This window comes from Synchiropus splendidus, chromosome 3 (assembly GCF_027744825.2).
Source record: "Synchiropus splendidus isolate RoL2022-P1 chromosome 3, RoL_Sspl_1.0, whole genome shotgun sequence".
Classification (NCBI taxonomy): Eukaryota; Metazoa; Chordata; class Actinopteri; order Syngnathiformes; family Callionymidae; genus Synchiropus; species Synchiropus splendidus.
Window position 1 is genome coordinate 31822752 of NC_071336.1, and position 16399 is coordinate 31839150.

Consider the following 16399-nt stretch of genomic DNA (forward strand, 5'->3'; position numbering starts at 1 on the left):
AAATAAAAACAAATCAATAATCACCTAAAATTAATTTAACAAAGAGTTTTTGTGGAACATGTAGAAGTAGAGTTGAAGTAAAAAACAATCATAAGAAAGAAAATAATGAGCGAAGACAATGATAATAACAATTATTATTTGTCGTAACAGTATATGAGCAAATAGTAGGAGGAACATGACTTAAAGATATAACAACTAAGAAATAAAAGTCCATTTTATTCATTTTTATCATCAATTTTTAATCCCATCGCTCACTTGCAATAGAAAAATAGCCATAAAGTAAAGGAACATATTCATGTAACGGGGCTGTGTTCAAAACTATTTGCAGTACAGTGGAGCCTCGGTTTTCGAACGTCTCGGAATTCGAACAGTAATTTCAAGATTTTTTTGCTTCTGATTTTGAACGAAAATCCAGAACTCAAACGCCCGCGAAAAAAAAACGTAAAAACCATAACGTGTGCAGACCGATCAGCTGACCCACGAGGCGCTTTGTTATTGTGTATAACGCAGCCTCTGTATGCAGACGTGTCCCGTTAGCTCCATTGTTAGCTCGACTGTTTCTTCTTCATATTGAGGTGTAAAACCTTTCCTGTCTCCACACTGGACCGTGGTAGAGTGTCACAGGGGAGGTGCTGGAGCGCTCACTCCAGGGTTTGATGTCCTGTTGTGGGCTGGAGCTGGGACAGGGATGAGGCCAGTCTGGGACAGAGCGTGACTTGGTTTATGACTTTGTCACAGCCAAACTGCACAGAAGCGCACATTCAGAGCTGGACACGCACCGGGCACCTCTTCACTTCTGGAGAGACCTCACTCACTCGGCAACCCCTCTACATTCACTCCTACAAAAGACTATTGTAAGGCTCGGAACGCATCATTTCTTTTTCCATTCATTGTAAAGGGAAAAATCCATTCAGATTTCGAACATTTCGGTTCTTGAACGGCCGAGATGCCACAGCATTTAGTGGACGAAAGTACATTAAGATTAATTTAGGATTTGGTCACTCAACCCTCGTTGGTTATTTATCTTCTGATTTTCTTCTTCAATAAATGTGTTAAACGTTGAAGCTCCTCCATGGACACCACGTCCTGTATGTGGGACAGTTCTACATGCTCCAGCATAGAGTCACTGCGAGCATTTTCATTGTCGTATGTGCTGTTTTCCTCGGGCGTGAGAGGGTATTTAGCTAGTGGACAATAGTGGCTAATGCAGAGAGGTCAAGTGTTCCAGTCCTGTATGATCCAAAGCTCAGTGCCATTGGATCGACTCCACCCATAATGCAAAGTTAATCCTCAGTCTTTACCATCAAACGGACTCTTGACTTGTTCTCGACATATAAAGTGGTGACTCAGCAATAACACTAAGTTGAACTGATTCTGAGAAGCGTTGAACGTTATGCTATGCTAAATCAAAGGCGCTAACTTTCTCTGCATCGCTTTTAAGCCTCAGATAGAGCAAATGTACATTAAACACTAGCCACCGCAGCTAATGGAAACACTCGTATTGACTAGTATTGAAGCGGATATCGCTTAGGCGTTTGATGGAAACCAGTCGCTCGGTTCTTAAAGTGACGTCCAACAGAAATGAACTCTTTCTCAAAGAAATATCAGGTCAGCACTATCATTTAGAGTGACTCAGCAATAACCACGTGTTTGTGTCATCGTCTGCCGACTCAAATGACTGTTTTAAATTTAGTGACTCACTCTGAGACGCGCGAGTCCATGCAGAGGTTCGAGTTTCACGTCTTGACTGGTGATGCAAGCTGAAAGTGAAGAAGAGCGATATGAGATAAACAAGTCATCAGAGCGCTCACAAACTTGTAACGCTGAGCTCTTGACCTGCTCATAAATGTCCTCCTGCGTATGTCTGTCATGTGTGCAGACGTTCATCTCCGCACACCAACACGAGCGCGACCTCCGTCGCTGAGATCGGGTCGGGAGATGCTTCCTGAAAGGTCAGGGTTCAACCTGTCGTCGCCTCGCCAAACTGTCGTCTGCTTTGATTTGCAACGTCTCTCGCAAAGCTGGAGCTGTGTTTGGGTTTCAAGTTGCCATGACGATAAAGTCGCCGATCTGCGGAGCCACACGCCGGAATCTTGGGCTGCAGACGAGCAGCTGTATTTACCCATGAGCTCATCCTCAGGGATGGAGCCTGTGACCCCCGGCTCTGTGTGTGTTTGTGTGACGGTGGGTGTGTGTCTGAGGGGTGTATTTGGGCAGCACTCCCGCCCGGATGCAGCGGAAAGGGCAACGCAGAGCCGGCCGGAACGGGACATCAACACCGGCTTTGGGACAATCCACTTTCGGGGGACGAGAAGGGGAGGGACGTCCATTTATCAAGGGGTCGCATGTCCACAGACAAAGCAGAGGCAGAGAACTCAGCTGAGGAAACACTGCACTGCTTCTCACCCTCCACTTTTTATCTTCTGCTTCTGGCTCTGCTCACTAGCATGCGACAGATCTGACGTCTCCTCGACAGCCTCTTCCTGCTCAGTCCTCACCTCCTACCTGCCGTGACTCAACGTTCTGGATGGAGAGCTACTCCTTCCTCTACAGCTCTGCCCAAAGAACCAAGCTCCTCTCTGGCTTCCAACGGCTGCGCTGCGAGGGAAAGATGTGCGATGTGCTTTTGGAAAGCGAAGGCGTCTCGTTCCCGTGTCACCGCGCTCTGCTGGCCAGCTCCAGCGATTACTTCTGGGCCCTATTTGGAGACGCGACTGCAGAGAGATGGGCCGCCTCCGTCAGCCTTCCTGCTGTCACGCCAGAGGGTTTAGGGGCAGTTCTGGACTTTCTTTATTCCGGGTGGCTGCGGATTTCCTCCAGCTCTCTTCCTGACGTCCTGGAGGCCGCTCGCTACCTGCAGGTGGAGCCAGCTGTCTCCATATGTGAGCGATTCATCATCGACGGGTTGACCTCGAGCACCTGCTGCTGCTACGCTAACCTGGCCGGACACCACGCCCTCTCCGACGCATTTGAAGCTGCCAACCAAACCATCGCTATGGAGATGAGCCACTTGCTACAAGAAAACAGAGCGTACCTACTCGGACTAAACATGGAGTCCATGATGGCGTTGCTTGACGCGGATGAAATACCTGCAGTCAAAGAGGTGGAGCTTATGAAGTTGGCTCTCGATTGGCTGAGTGAGAACGGGCCCCTCCCACTGCTGAAATCAAACCTTCTGCTTAGTCGCCTGCGCTTCGGATTGGTGGATCCAAGTGTGCTTCATGGTCTTAGCCACAAGGCAATGTCCACTCCGCTAATACGCAGCCAGCTGACCAAGGCGCTAGAGTACCACAGGATGGGAAGAGCTCAGCCGGTCAGACAGAACAGACAGACGACCATCAGAGCGTCACCTCACCGGGTCCTTCTAGTCGGGGGTAGGTCCGGCCCGGATGGTCCAGAGCAAGACATGCTGTCATTCGACCCCAGAAACCGGAAGTTTACGTGTCTCAGCGCGAAGGTTCCCTTAAGGCTGAGGGATCACTGCGTCTGCTCTGTGGGCGGCTTCTTGTTCGTGGTGGGGGGCGACGTGGTCAGAGAAGGAAACGACGACGGAAAGTCGCTCGTGATGGACACGTCTGCTCAGGTGTGGCGGTACGATCCTCGCTTTGACCACTGGGAGCAGGTGGAGTCCATGTTGGAGCGCCGAGCGCAGTTCAGTTGCTGCGTGGTCCAGGACGTCATCTACGTGATGGGAGGTCGGCAAACCCAAGCGGAGACTCGCGTCTCGCTATCCTCGGTGGAGCAGTATGACATGACGTTGGGAGCGTGGCGGCGAGGGGCGCCTCTGCCTTATCACCTTCATGGTCACGCTTCAACTGTGCTCAACGACAGCATCTACCTGTCAGGTGGCCTCCAGGGACACCGCACCAACGTCGCCATCCGACACGGGGAAGACGGAGTCAGCAGCAAAGACTTGCTGCAGTGGAATCTGCAAAGTCGAGCCTGGGACAAGAGGGCGTCCATGTCCATCGGCAGGTTCGGCCATCGCTTGGTCAGCGTGGCCGGCTCCATCTTCGCCCTGCTGGGCATGTACGAACCCTTCTGTGACATTGAACGCTACCATTCAGAAGCAGATCAGTGGACTCGCCTCAGGCCGCTCCTCAACGGATCGTTTAGCTACGGGATGGTGCCAACAAGCGCCGGCAGCATTCTGGTATTTGGAGGGAGGCGGTGGAGTGAAGGGCAGGAGGTGATAGTCAGGAGCGTGCTGGAATATGATCCCAAGAAAGACCAGTGGAAAGAAATCTGTCAGCTGCCCAGACCTCTCACGGGGACCGAGTGCACTTTGCTGCCCCTCCCCGACTAAAACCAACTCTGTATTTAGGGTCTCACTTTCAAGTGGGTGTGAAAGAGTGAGCGCTAATTTTACAAGACTAAGTGGCGCTAAGTGATTCCCTCCGTTCACTGTTGTCGGAGACAAACATTACTTACATTAGTCACGTAGCTTTAGGCTCAAAGCAGATGAATGGAGGAAGAAACTATCACAAACACCATTAAAAGTCATGTTGCTTTCGCACGAAAACAAGCCGACTGGCAAAGAAAGAGGTCACACCCTTCAGTAGAGGGCGATGTTAAGTCGCAATGTGAGCATTTTATCCCTCAGTTTAAAGGGCGGGAGGAAGAAAGATCTGTACCAGTGAAACCAATCTGCCAAATCCGTGCAGTGTTTGCAGTGAAAGTTGCTCCGTAGGATTTAAGCAAACATCACAAAGGCTGCTCTGCATTAAAAAGGCATCACAGCAAGACGACCTGTTGGTTTTTATGGGGTTTCGTGGTGAGCAGTATATAACTCAACTTTTCAGCACCCTTCGTCGACTCATAACTCACGTTACGTCGGCTACCCGCGTATATTTAATCAATCACCATCCTTCCGTCTCGGCTGCAATTTCATCTCGACCCTATTCGGGGTCCGTATATTTTCTCCGTAATAATTTGGAGTGACCTTTCAGCCGCTGACTGAATTACAGTGGCCACTCCACGGCCACTGTGAGCTCATTAGCTCGGAAGGCGTCCGAGACAGCTAAGAGCTAACTGGAGTTTCATGGCTACAGAAGCTATTTTGATGAGGATGACTAGCATTGTTATGTTGTCTTGTGGTGCCGTAGACAAACCAAACAGCGATAGAAAACTGGAGCTCTTGAAGTCCGACCAGGTCCAGATCAGTCATGTGGTCGAATGCAGACTGAACCTTCTACGTTCTTCATAGCTATATCTGTTTTGGCCACTTCACTATCAATAAAATCCTTTTTTTGTTACAAATGTGTCGTCTCTTGAAGCTAACAGTCATGTTCATGGCAACAACTTAAATCGATGGTTATTATTGTTGTTCACTTCTTGAGGTACGTTCACTCCCAATGCGACATTGCTCCTCACAGGCCTGACATGTCTACCACATTGCTCTCAGTGGATTCGTGTTGGGCCGTCTGAAACGGCTCAAATTCAAAAGTCCAAATATTGAACAGGAAAAGACTTGTTACTGGGTGGATGCAGCCTAAATCAGTGTCGGCCGAATGTTCAGGCAAAACATGGACTCACAATCTTTCAAATTGCAGGATGGGGCAACACTAGGATGATAGAATGCAAGTGGTCATAATGTTGTTGCAACTGAGCACATAATGAAGTCCACTTGTGAGAGTTCAATATTTCATTAACACAAAAGGCGGTGTATTAAAGAGCATTTATGCTCAACGTTTCATACGGATCTGGATCTGAACGGAGCCTAGCGTCCGTGCTCAGAGTTTCTTTCCTCCGTATTTCTGCACGTTCCCACAACGCTTACAGATACGGACCAAACGGAGCAGTACCACCTGGTAAAAACAGAGGGCAGTGTTGCTGTTACTACCCGAAACGTAGCGCTAATGAGTCACGAAGAAGACATAACAATAGCGGAAACTCTGCGTCCTCCAGTGGCGATATATTTAACGTTCTCACCAACCACCACCTCCAACAACGCTGCCTCTGTTTCCTCTTTTGTGCAAGCGCTACATGATCATTGCTTCTTCCACAGTTGCCATGTTGGTTTGGGAGTTTGTTGTTGTCATAAGCTTTTGACTCTGAGCTGCTCCCCCTGGTGGATATATTGGTGAACAGCCACATGAGGAATGTGACCAGTGACAGCTCTAGCACTGCTAGAGAAGGACAGGGACATAAACGGGCCCTTAATGTGTTTGAAGCTTCTTCAAAGAGAAGCGTTTTTCTGGATTGATTTTCACTCGTGTGGCCGAGAGGGTGAGAAGATCTGTTGGTCTGAAGCTCATCACTCCGACTTTCGCAGGCAGCTGATGAAGAACATCGACTGGAAGGAGGAGCTGAGGAGGCGGAGGAGTGCAGGGAGGTTCAGGGAGGACGTCTTGGAAATAAAGCCGCCACTTGGTGAATATTTCATGGCAGTTGTAGATAAATGCATGTGGCATCGCCATTCAAGCAGCGGAGATTAATAATGGATGGCTTCTATAAGATGGATGGACAGGAATAGAAACAAACCTCCCCGCGCTCTGACAAGGATTAGCGGATCAACGTCGGCTGAGTCGCCTCCGATGTTTTTTATTCCGTTATTTTCTGGCGCTGGATTTACCGCTGCCGTGATTTATCTGCGTGAGGAGTTGGTGGGAAAATAAATCCTCGCCGTCAGCGCAGACTCCAGCGGCGCGTTGGCTCAGGACGTCTGGGTTTTGTTTGGCAGTGAAGGACTGCGACGGAAAAAGATTAAAACTTCCACCCTGCGAACACTTGTCATGACTTCAAACGTGAGGAAACCGCCAACACATCTTGTTCATATCTGAAGCCCCCACAGCGAGAGGAGACCTCCGACAGGGAGGAAATCAAAGCTCAACCTCCACTGAACACGTCATTAAACGTTTAAAAGACATGAGCAGGAACACAACAACACGAGTTTTCCTGTTCAGAAGTGCAAAACAATAACAGCAGCCATCTAAAGGAGGAGTTGAGAGCTTCCTCAGACGAATCCTCCTCAAACGCTGGTGTGACATTAAAGCAGCTCCAGTTCAGCTCTGAGGGCTTCATTAACAAGTTTGGACTCAAAGCTCTGGATATTGAAGTGAAATTTAACCAACTGGCTTCTCAAAAGTGAGAGCAGATCCGCTTAAATAAAGAGTATAATTGGGTGGAAGTACTAACATCGTCCTTCAATACACAGTTTGCAATGCTCCGGTGAGGTCTTTTGAACTACAACCAGTGATGGTTTCCTTAGCCTGATTCAGCAGTTTTATCTCCGGGGCCACTTGAAATACATCGCCCTGTAGCACCGGGGGCCATAGTTGGGGGCCCTTATCCCCTGGGATTTGAACCAACAGCCTCTCACAAACTTACTTTTCAAGCAAACTTACAAACAGAGAAACACATTTATAACATGTCAAACACATTTAAAGACTTATTTATCAAACTTTTTTCCTGAGTTTGTAAGTGTATTTCCAAGTTTGTAAATGTTTTTTTTTTTTTCTTACAAATGGCCAGAGCACCTGGGTCCTTCTTAATCGATCCAACAGGTTACATGCAGCGTGATCGAGCAATAACTGGAGGAATTGTCAAATCAATCGTCATTAAATCAATAAATTAAACATACACAACGCAATATTAAGTCAAACAAACCATGCAACTCAACTTAAATGGGACTATTTCATGTGCACGTTATACTTATTTTGAGGCTATGATTTTTTTTTTTTTTTTTGCCGTGTCATGTCTGAGAAAAGTCAAAAGCAAAGATGGCATATGTCACCTACATGAAGTTTGATTTGGCATCTCATTGTAAAAGAGCAAGAGGAGGTGAGGGCCAAGGCTTGAGCCCTGAGGCTCTCCTGGTGTCTGAATTAGAAACCTAATAATTGTGACCAGTAGGTGTCAGTAGTGTGCTCAGACAAACACAGCGCCAGGCAGAACACGAGCTCAGCAGGAATCGTAATTCAACTATCAAACTTTATTGACACACCCGCTTCTCTGCAACAGAATAATCACCGGGATAAAAATACAGTTTCCAAACCAGAGTAAACATGAAACGCCTCTTCTGACTGACACTCCAAAAATACCCGATGTTACCCGAGAACATTCTTCAGCATGTTTAATGATAAATAAATAATCTACCATTTCTGCAGTTCGAACACAAAGAGCAAATATCTATTTACAACCAAGACGACGAGGACCAACCACAGGCAGCAGTATGGCTGACTGGCACAGCTCTGCGCTCCTACCGACAACAGAAAGATGCGATGGATGTTTTAATCCCTTCACTCCTGAGGTGTTGTAATTTACATTAAGTGTGTGAGTGTACAGGGGATATTTGCGGGAAAAGAATTCAGGCTTGAGAGAGCAATTATCTGCGGGTCACTAGTGTGTGTTTAAAAGTCACGGTGGCGCCGATGGTATCAGAGTCGTGTCCCACCGCGGGGTCCCCAGCCGTGCCATCCTTTTTCCTCAGTTTGTCACTGTCATACTGAAGCAGCCCAAACCTCCTGAAACATTTGTCAGGGAATACTTGAGGTATTCCTCGGTCAACTGAATGACGTCCCTCCTGCATGTCCTAGGTCTGCACCAGGGCCTCCTCCTAGTGGCCCAACTAACTAGGGGGCCATCCAGGAGTCAGTGCCATGACAACTATTCGATTTCAGTCTCTACCCAAAATCTGTGTCCAGGTGACAGTAGCTTCACCAGTTAACAGTCTGTGTTTTGGCTCAGCTCTTTCTTCACCACAGTCCTGATGACTGAAGATGCCGGACAGATCCCTCCATCCATCTCTCCCTCACTCGTGAACAAAGCGTCTTGATCTCCTCCACCCGGCACCTTACAGAAAAAACACTCAGAGTCCCAGCTTCAGCAATATTTAGCTGGAGCTAGGCTCGACCAAGCTGCGGTTGTGCACTGTTATGACACCTGAGCGCCTCCTAGCTGTGGTCAGGATACTGGTAAAGACCAGATGAGGGTCGCCTGAGAGCTGGAGAAGATCCAGAGCTGGAGCTGACCTGGTGTCTGGCGGGTATGTCGGCATGTGGGTGGGGTGGAGGCATGGAACAAGCCGTGCCCTTGACATTCCGCTCTTCCCAGAGTATCAGACCGCCTCTCCTGGCCAGAGTTGGGTTTGGATGCCAGGTGGTTAAGAGCCAGTGGGTTTGGCACCAGTGTGACGGGAGAACCGGAAGGATGGGGGGACAATAGTCTCTGTGCAGTGTGTGGGATCAAAAGACCAGAGAGTGGGGTGCGGGATGCCTACAGTTGAGGGGAGAAGTATCCAACGGTAAACACGGTACTGAAGAAGGAACCGCTGTGTGCGACAGATTCACTTGAGGCGGGAGCTTGACAAAGAGTCAGAGTGAAAACAGGAGAAAAACGGCAGCTATGGACCATATGTCTGTGAGCAGAACCAACCTGGATGAGCCGGACAGAACTCGCCTTCCTGGCTTTTGTGAATGAATGACCACAACTGTATACTAATATACACGCACAGCCTCAGTTTTACTTTAGTCACAAGTATGGCTAGTTTGTCATCATCGTAGAGTAAAAAATAAATAGATTCTCAACAGCCTGTAATAGAATGTGAAATAAAATCAACTATATTACTATTCTGCCCTGGGAATGAAGTGGTCCCTAACAGCGCCCTCTTCAGGTGAACAGTGCATGCTTCAGGTCCAGCCCAGCACGTAATAGAATGTTACCGTATTTGCAAACACATTTTCTCTCGCTAATACGAAACACTCTGCCGCTCAAAGTCAACATCCAGTATGAAGCGCTCAAGTACATGATGTGCGTCAGGTAAACACGGCACAGCAAGCGCGATGATTTACAGCGACTGTGCGAAACAAACCCTGTCGCCAAGAAAAGGAGCGTTAAATAGTTTCCACTGTGAGCACGAAAGATACGATGGATATTTAAGAAGCAGTCTCTGGCTTGCTGGTGGATCTTCAGAAACCCCAGGTTCCGCCCAGACGTCCGCATCTACTCCCAGTCCGAGCCGGAGGTTCTCCGTCGCTGCTCGCGGTGCAGCGCAACAACTGCTCTAGAGTGAAAGCATCTTGACCACAGTCACTGCGTGTTTAGACGTGAGTCTCAATGTAGGAGTGTGTGTGGGAGAGTGAGGGGGTCAGGGGCGGACCCGGGTCAGACTCCTCGGCCACGCTCTCCTCCTGAGAGAAGAGATCCTGATACGCTTTCTTCCACTCCCGGAACTCTGCCGACGACAGCGTGGGATTGGCCAACAGCCTGTCAATCAACGCGAGCTCCCCCTCCCTGTCCTGCGAGAAACACAGGAGGGCGGAGTCACTTCACCACCGAACTGTGAAACGCAGACACACGGACGACAACACAACAGCTACCTCAGCAAACACAGAGTTTCAGGAGACCTGAGGAGGACTTCTGTCAGCTTCTCACTAAACCCAACACGTTCTTTGGTGATATTAAGATTATTTGAATGGCACCGTATGTTTACATCACTTCATCAATGTAAAATATACAAAACAATATAAGAATATAAAGTGAACTCAAATAACTTTCTGAAAATTGCTCATACATTTATCATTCACCAGACAAAACTACTATTTGCTATTACGTTTATTTGATAAATTCAAAGGTGTTAGACTTAAAAAACATGATTTGTTTTTACTCTTTCACAATTCAATGAGACTTAAAAAAACATGATTTGTTTTTACTCTTTCACAATTCAATGAGACTTAAAAAACATGATTTGTTTTTACTCTTTCACAATTCAATGAGACTTAAAAAACATGATTTGTTTTTACTCTTTCACAATTCAATGAGACTTAAAAACATGATTTGTTTTTACTCTTTCACAATTCAATGAGACTTAAAAACATGATTTGTTTTTACTCTTTTACAATTCAATGGGCATCTTTTTCTTGTGAATGTTAGCATTAGCTCCAATCAGCTTCCACAGCAGTGTTATCACAACACATCATTAGCATTAGCATTAGCATTCCAGCGAAACATGCACTGAAGATAAGTTTCCAGTTCTTCATCGACGGCATTACTTCCATGAAACTCCTTAACTTTGCATTTCTGTGATTTAAAGGCTTCTAAAAACCCAACTCTACCGGCGATCTGGAGTAAAGGCCACCACAGCTGCGCGACCAGAACTCAACCAGCCACAGAAGAGACGGGTCACATGAACAGACGACCACAGACAAGTCACGACGTTAGTGAACGAGGCGGCACGACACAACAACGGCAACAACACACAACACCAGAGACGATTGGACGATGTGTGTGTCCTCGCAGTTTTTTTCTCAGCCCACCACATCAACACACAACTTGACATCACATTTGTTTTTCATGTGTGGATTCAAGTCAGCTTCTTCAAAACAGAACAGTGAGTCTGAGAATCATTCAGAGCAGGGACACTCGCCCATGTAAACACTACACTGAAGACACCCACCTGTCAAATGATCCCATAACACACACCAAATAGACTACAATATGAACGTACAGCAGAATTCTCCGGTGCAGGTCACAAGGAGTCAGTCCAGACTCAAGGATTTGGGCTTGATCATGTGACACTGAACAGCTCAGGACGCACAATATGGCAGGCAACATCAAGGTCACCAAGTTATGTTGAATAAGGGTCAATAGTTTAGTTGTGTTGTGAGATTCACAGCAAACATATATAGCAGGTGGCATGCAGGGTTAACTAGGTGGCGGATGAACAAGTGCACTCTGCAAACACTAGAGGCGCACTAGACCCACATATGGAAAGTAAAAAGTAAAAAAATAAATGTTTCATTTTAATTTTAAAATCTGAATGTAGAGCTAAAATATTGAAATAATACAAAAAACAAGTATAAAAATCACGCTATCCAAAGATACGTGAAAATATAGTACACATTTTATAATAATTTTATTTATTTTACATTTAAATTGTTATTTACCCTCTCCTATATGGACACAAAAATTATTATATAAATATTTTTTATCTGATTCTTTTTATGAGCATGTCAGAATTCAATTGATATTGTACACATTTTATTAATTTAAATTTTGGCATTAAAATTCAAAATAAATCATTCTTATACAACCTTTTGCAGTCAATAATTCAATATTCTGGCAAGGTAAATATGGAGTTAAAAAAAAAAAAAAAAGTGTATTCTGTGTGTGACACGCACCTTCAGCGTGGAGCCCAGGATGCGCAGACGATGCAGGCGCTCGTTGAGTTCCGGGTCGGCGGCCCGTCTGAGGAACGACTGTCTGAACTCGGACTGGTCCTTAGCCTCGGCGTCACGGCCGAGGGGGGACACGCCGCCCTGCTCGCACGCTCGGAACAGATCGCCGAGAGACGCGCCCTCACTCCCACCTGTGCCACGGAATGGATGGATGAGTATTGTACTCAGAAACGCAGAACTTTGTAAAACGCTAGCTTGGATCACTCAAACTATGTCATGGACTAGATCTGAGGTGGAACAAGACAGTCTGACCATGAAGCGTCTTGTCACTACCAACAACAGGTCCAATGCTAGCATCATTCCTATTTGCATCGCAGATGTTCACGGAAAAATGTGTTCTGTTGCCACCCCCTGAAGAGAAAATGCCCTCTTGGCTTGGTGTGAGTGTGAAAGCTGGAGCACCACGATCAGGCTAAAGAAGACTGGGGGCCACATGACTTTATCCCAGACCTGCACCGCTCATTTACTGGCAAAACAGCCCAGTGCTGATCCACTGGCATCCTGACTGTGTTATATTTCTACCAGAAGTCCTCTACAGATGTGGCCTTGGCCTCACTGTGTGAGTAGGGCTTGTTTCTGGTGTCCTGTGGCTCACCCGGAAACATGTGTCTGAGCGCTCCCTCCGCCTTCAACGTCAGTCTTCCCTGTTGTTTCCAGTACTCCTCTGACGTGCACCCACACCAGAACCTTCACCCACAACCTGGCGCAGGCGCGTCCTCACCATTGTGCGCTTGCAGTTGGTCCTTGGCAGGCGGCGCCAGCAGCATGTGCAGATTGCTGTCTCGTGGCAGGGTGAAGCTGCGGGGTTTCCCTCCCTGGGTTGTCACCGGAATCAGCCTCTGCATCGCCACGGGCAGCGGGACGGTCCTCTGGGCCGGGAGAGTGTAGACGGCTCCGGCCGTCATCGACACGCCGACAGGTCCGGGCTCGGCGAACACGGCGTCCTCTGAAGGTGGTGACAGATTTACAGTGTGGGGTCATGTCTAATTCAGTGGCATTTTCTTCCACAAGGTAAAAGCCTGACCGGACCCTGACCACCACGCACCGCTAGCTCTGTTGCCAGGGGCACGTTAAAGAAGGGTTTATTCTGAGCACATGGACACTGACACGCTGACTTTACAGGAGGGAAGCGTCCAAGAGTGAAGGAGGAAAATGTCTGTACATCTTCACTTGTGTTTGGATGCATCTGATAAGTAAGTGAGTGTTGCCAATGATCCACAAGGTGGCAGCGCAGCATGGATTTGAAGGTTTGCTTCCTTGTTTCGCTTCACAGTGCAAAGTTCTTGATCGTAAATATTGAATACGTTTAACATCTACAATTGTTGCCTTTTTTCAGAGCTGACTATTGAGACAAATTGACTCTTGTATTATCTGGTGGGATAATCTCACAAGGGATAACGTCATAAACCATCCTTGGTCGGGAAATCTGACAAAATAAATCGTGATGACGGTACCACGCTTCAGTTTACTGAAGATCTCAGGGCTCGTCTCACAAGAGGCAGGAAAAACCTATGATCGCCAGAGAGTGAGTTGCTCTCGAAGAGTTGTTGCCCTGACTCGAGTCTGAGCCGAACACAAGTCAGTGGGGGTCTCTGTTTGAAGGCGGAATGAAAGTGAGCGGGGCTCCTCAGGAGGCCGCCACAACTCTCTCTGTATCAAGTGTTTCTTCAGCAGCAGCAGCAATCCAAGCAACCATTTTAATATATGTGTCGCCTGAAATCCCCGAGAACTTGAGGAACTTTTCCACACCCAGCAAGGCAGAGCTAAGTGAAGTGCTGTGTTTTTAAAAGGGTTGAGTTTGGACAAGGACGGCACTGCTGCCAATCATCTGATCCCAGAGGGACTTCAAGGTTCAGGAGAAACAATGTCATGCGCGGGTTCCTCTCGTGGTTCCCGTCTCACCTAGTGGTCCTGTTTGTAGGTAGTGAAGTCCGGCCTCTGTGAGCGGAGTCTCAATCAGGTCCTGCCATGAGCGTCTCTGTGAGGAGGAGGAGCGACCAGGCGAGCCAGTTTCACTGCTGCCCCCTGCAGGACTGGAGCGGTACTACAGGAAACAGAAGAACATGAACTCCCGGCAAACAAGGAGCAGCGGTCGACACTTGCACAGGTGGATCGCCTCTCTATTTCTACAAAACAAAACCTTTGCTTCCCAAAAGGTTTGGGATTTTCTAGACAAACATATATAGAGTTGAGGTGACTTCACTTGCATCGACCACAGACTCATCAGAAGTGGCTACAGAACATATGTCCATCGACTACTCATCCAAACCTAATATAAAGTAACTTCACACGAACAATAAGTCCACATCAGCAAAAATGTCTTGACTACAACGGTGACGACATTCGCACCTCGATGGGGTCGCAGCGATACTGGGCGTCGCTGCTGCTGCTGCCTCCAGGCTTCCTGCCACTGTGGGTGGTGCCTGCCCCCAGTGGTCCAGGGTGGTACTGCGGCTCTGCAGCTGCTGATGGAGGGTCACCACAGAGGAAGTCTTCCTGGGAAGAACGGGAGCGGGACGTCTCCGTGGAGGAGAGTCTGGTCCGGCCCTCCAGGTAGGCGCTCATCTGATGGAGACACAGAAGGTGGACTAAAGAAATGAGACGACTAATTATATCGTATAGTTTTTATGAATGTTGGTCATCAGACCAGGAAGTTGCTGGGACAGATTCCATGAGCGGTGAATGTTGTTGTCCTTCATACACGTTTGTCATTATAACTGCATCTTCCGATGACAAACACAAGCAGGTACGTAATAAACCTGTCAGCCAATTACGATGGGTTTGTCATCAAACCAGGAAGTAGAACAGACATCGGAAAACGACCTGCTTGACAAATACAAAATGTTTCGTGTGTGGCATCAAACTCGTGAAGTTTCATCTACTCATTCAAAAGTTTCAAATATCGGCTGTGACGCCATCATCTGGCGGCAGATCGGACACGTATGGTACATTTTCTAGTTTCCGACAAATTACGACCTAGGTTTGTGTATTGTGTTAGCTAAGGGTTCATCGATGCTAGCTGCACAAAGTGGGTTTTACCACTGGCATTAGTTTTACGCTCACATTTAAAAACACCTCACTTAGTTTAAAGATACTTAACGTCGCAAAACAGCTTCTATAATTGTTGTCTTGAAGTAATAAGGACTAAAACATTGTTGTGCTAGTTCGCTATCTGCCAAACCGGATCTCCACGCAGCGGCAGGGCAGAATAGTTTCACTTCCTTCTTGGCATTTAAATACTAAATTACCACCTGACACCAAAAGCAGTGTGCCTTCCTCCTGCAACTTTTCATTCTGCCGCCCTCTTATGCTCGACGTTTTCCAGGGAACGCTCCCTGTGCGACTTTAAGATGTGCAGAATAATCCCACGCAGAGGAATTTAATTTGTTTATCAGCAGGGGAATTGATGGCAACAGTGAGAGCTGTTAGACATCTGTGTGTGTGTGTGTGTGTGTGGGCGCCACCATCAGCACTAAGCAAAAAAACGGCTGTGCACTGATTCCTATATATTTAATGAGGCAGCGTACGGGTGAGACAGACACTGTGTGCTGTGATGTGAATAAAAATGAGCTTCTGTGACACATTTATGGTGAGAAAAAAGCAGGTGTCTTACGATTCGGTCTGTTTCCTTTACTAACTCATCATTAGGATGATGTGAAGTGTGTTTTCATGCCATCAACACTGTAACTATAACTGTAACTACACTGCAAGCCAGCAGAACTTCTCACTTGCACCCACATCCAAATGGAAGATCACTCTATAGCTATTCACTATCCGGGTGTTTCATCTTCAGGCGACATGGAGCAGTTTAGCATTCGCTCCTCTATTATGTGCCGCCTCAGTGCAAGCAAGAACCAGTGAAGGAGAAAGGATTCGTAGCAGAAGAGCTTAGATAATCTCGTCTTTGAAGTGCAGTATGTTCTTGATCGGAGTGTGTGACTCACCGACGGAGGCCGTGGGTAAGTATCGTACGGAGGTGGAGGGCTGTCCTGCTTCGGGCTGGAGGTGGTGTCGTCCTCATGTTCGCTCTCGCTCCAGTAATCTGCAGGGAGCCACCGACACAATGAGCCCCGAGAAGAAGCCCGTGACCCTGACGCTCACCTTGTTCCTGGCGCATCCTCTCCCGCTCGGCGTATCCCACGGCGGCCATGTTGAGACGGCTCAGCCACCTGGCAGTCAATCCAGACGAGCGGCGTTAATCCCCGAAACAAACAATAAGTGAC

At 47.6% G+C, this 16399-nt stretch overlaps 2 protein-coding genes across 4 annotated transcripts in view; one reads left to right on the forward strand and one right to left on the reverse strand.

The window, feature by feature from the left end:
* The window catches only part of cnksr2a (connector enhancer of kinase suppressor of Ras 2a), a 73548-nt gene that overhangs the window by 9679 nt on the left and 47470 nt on the right, over positions 1-16399 (reverse strand). For 2 of the 3 annotated variants that reach the window (XM_053858948.1, XM_053858947.1), the window contains exons 18-24: positions 16278-16345; positions 16121-16218; positions 14526-14741; positions 14079-14220; positions 12898-13122; positions 12120-12307; positions 1702-10238 (exon numbers count right to left, since the gene is read on the reverse strand). In XM_053858948.1, the coding sequence (XP_053714923.1) occupies positions 10041-10238; positions 12120-12307; positions 12898-13122; positions 14079-14220; positions 14526-14741; positions 16121-16218; positions 16278-16345 (1135 nt within the window). In that variant the 3' untranslated portion in view covers positions 1702-10040. The remainder of the gene's footprint in view (positions 1-1701; positions 10239-12119; positions 12308-12897; positions 13123-14078; positions 14221-14525; positions 14742-16120; positions 16219-16277; positions 16346-16399) is intronic. The other variant, XM_053858949.1, reaches the window with a different exon arrangement.
* LOC128755447 (kelch-like protein 34) lies at positions 2381-4546 on the forward strand. Its single transcript, XM_053858955.1, has one exon. It carries the CDS (start codon positions 2528-2530, stop codon positions 4304-4306), a length of 1779 nt encoding a protein of 592 aa, XP_053714930.1. The 5' UTR covers positions 2381-2527; the 3' UTR covers positions 4307-4546.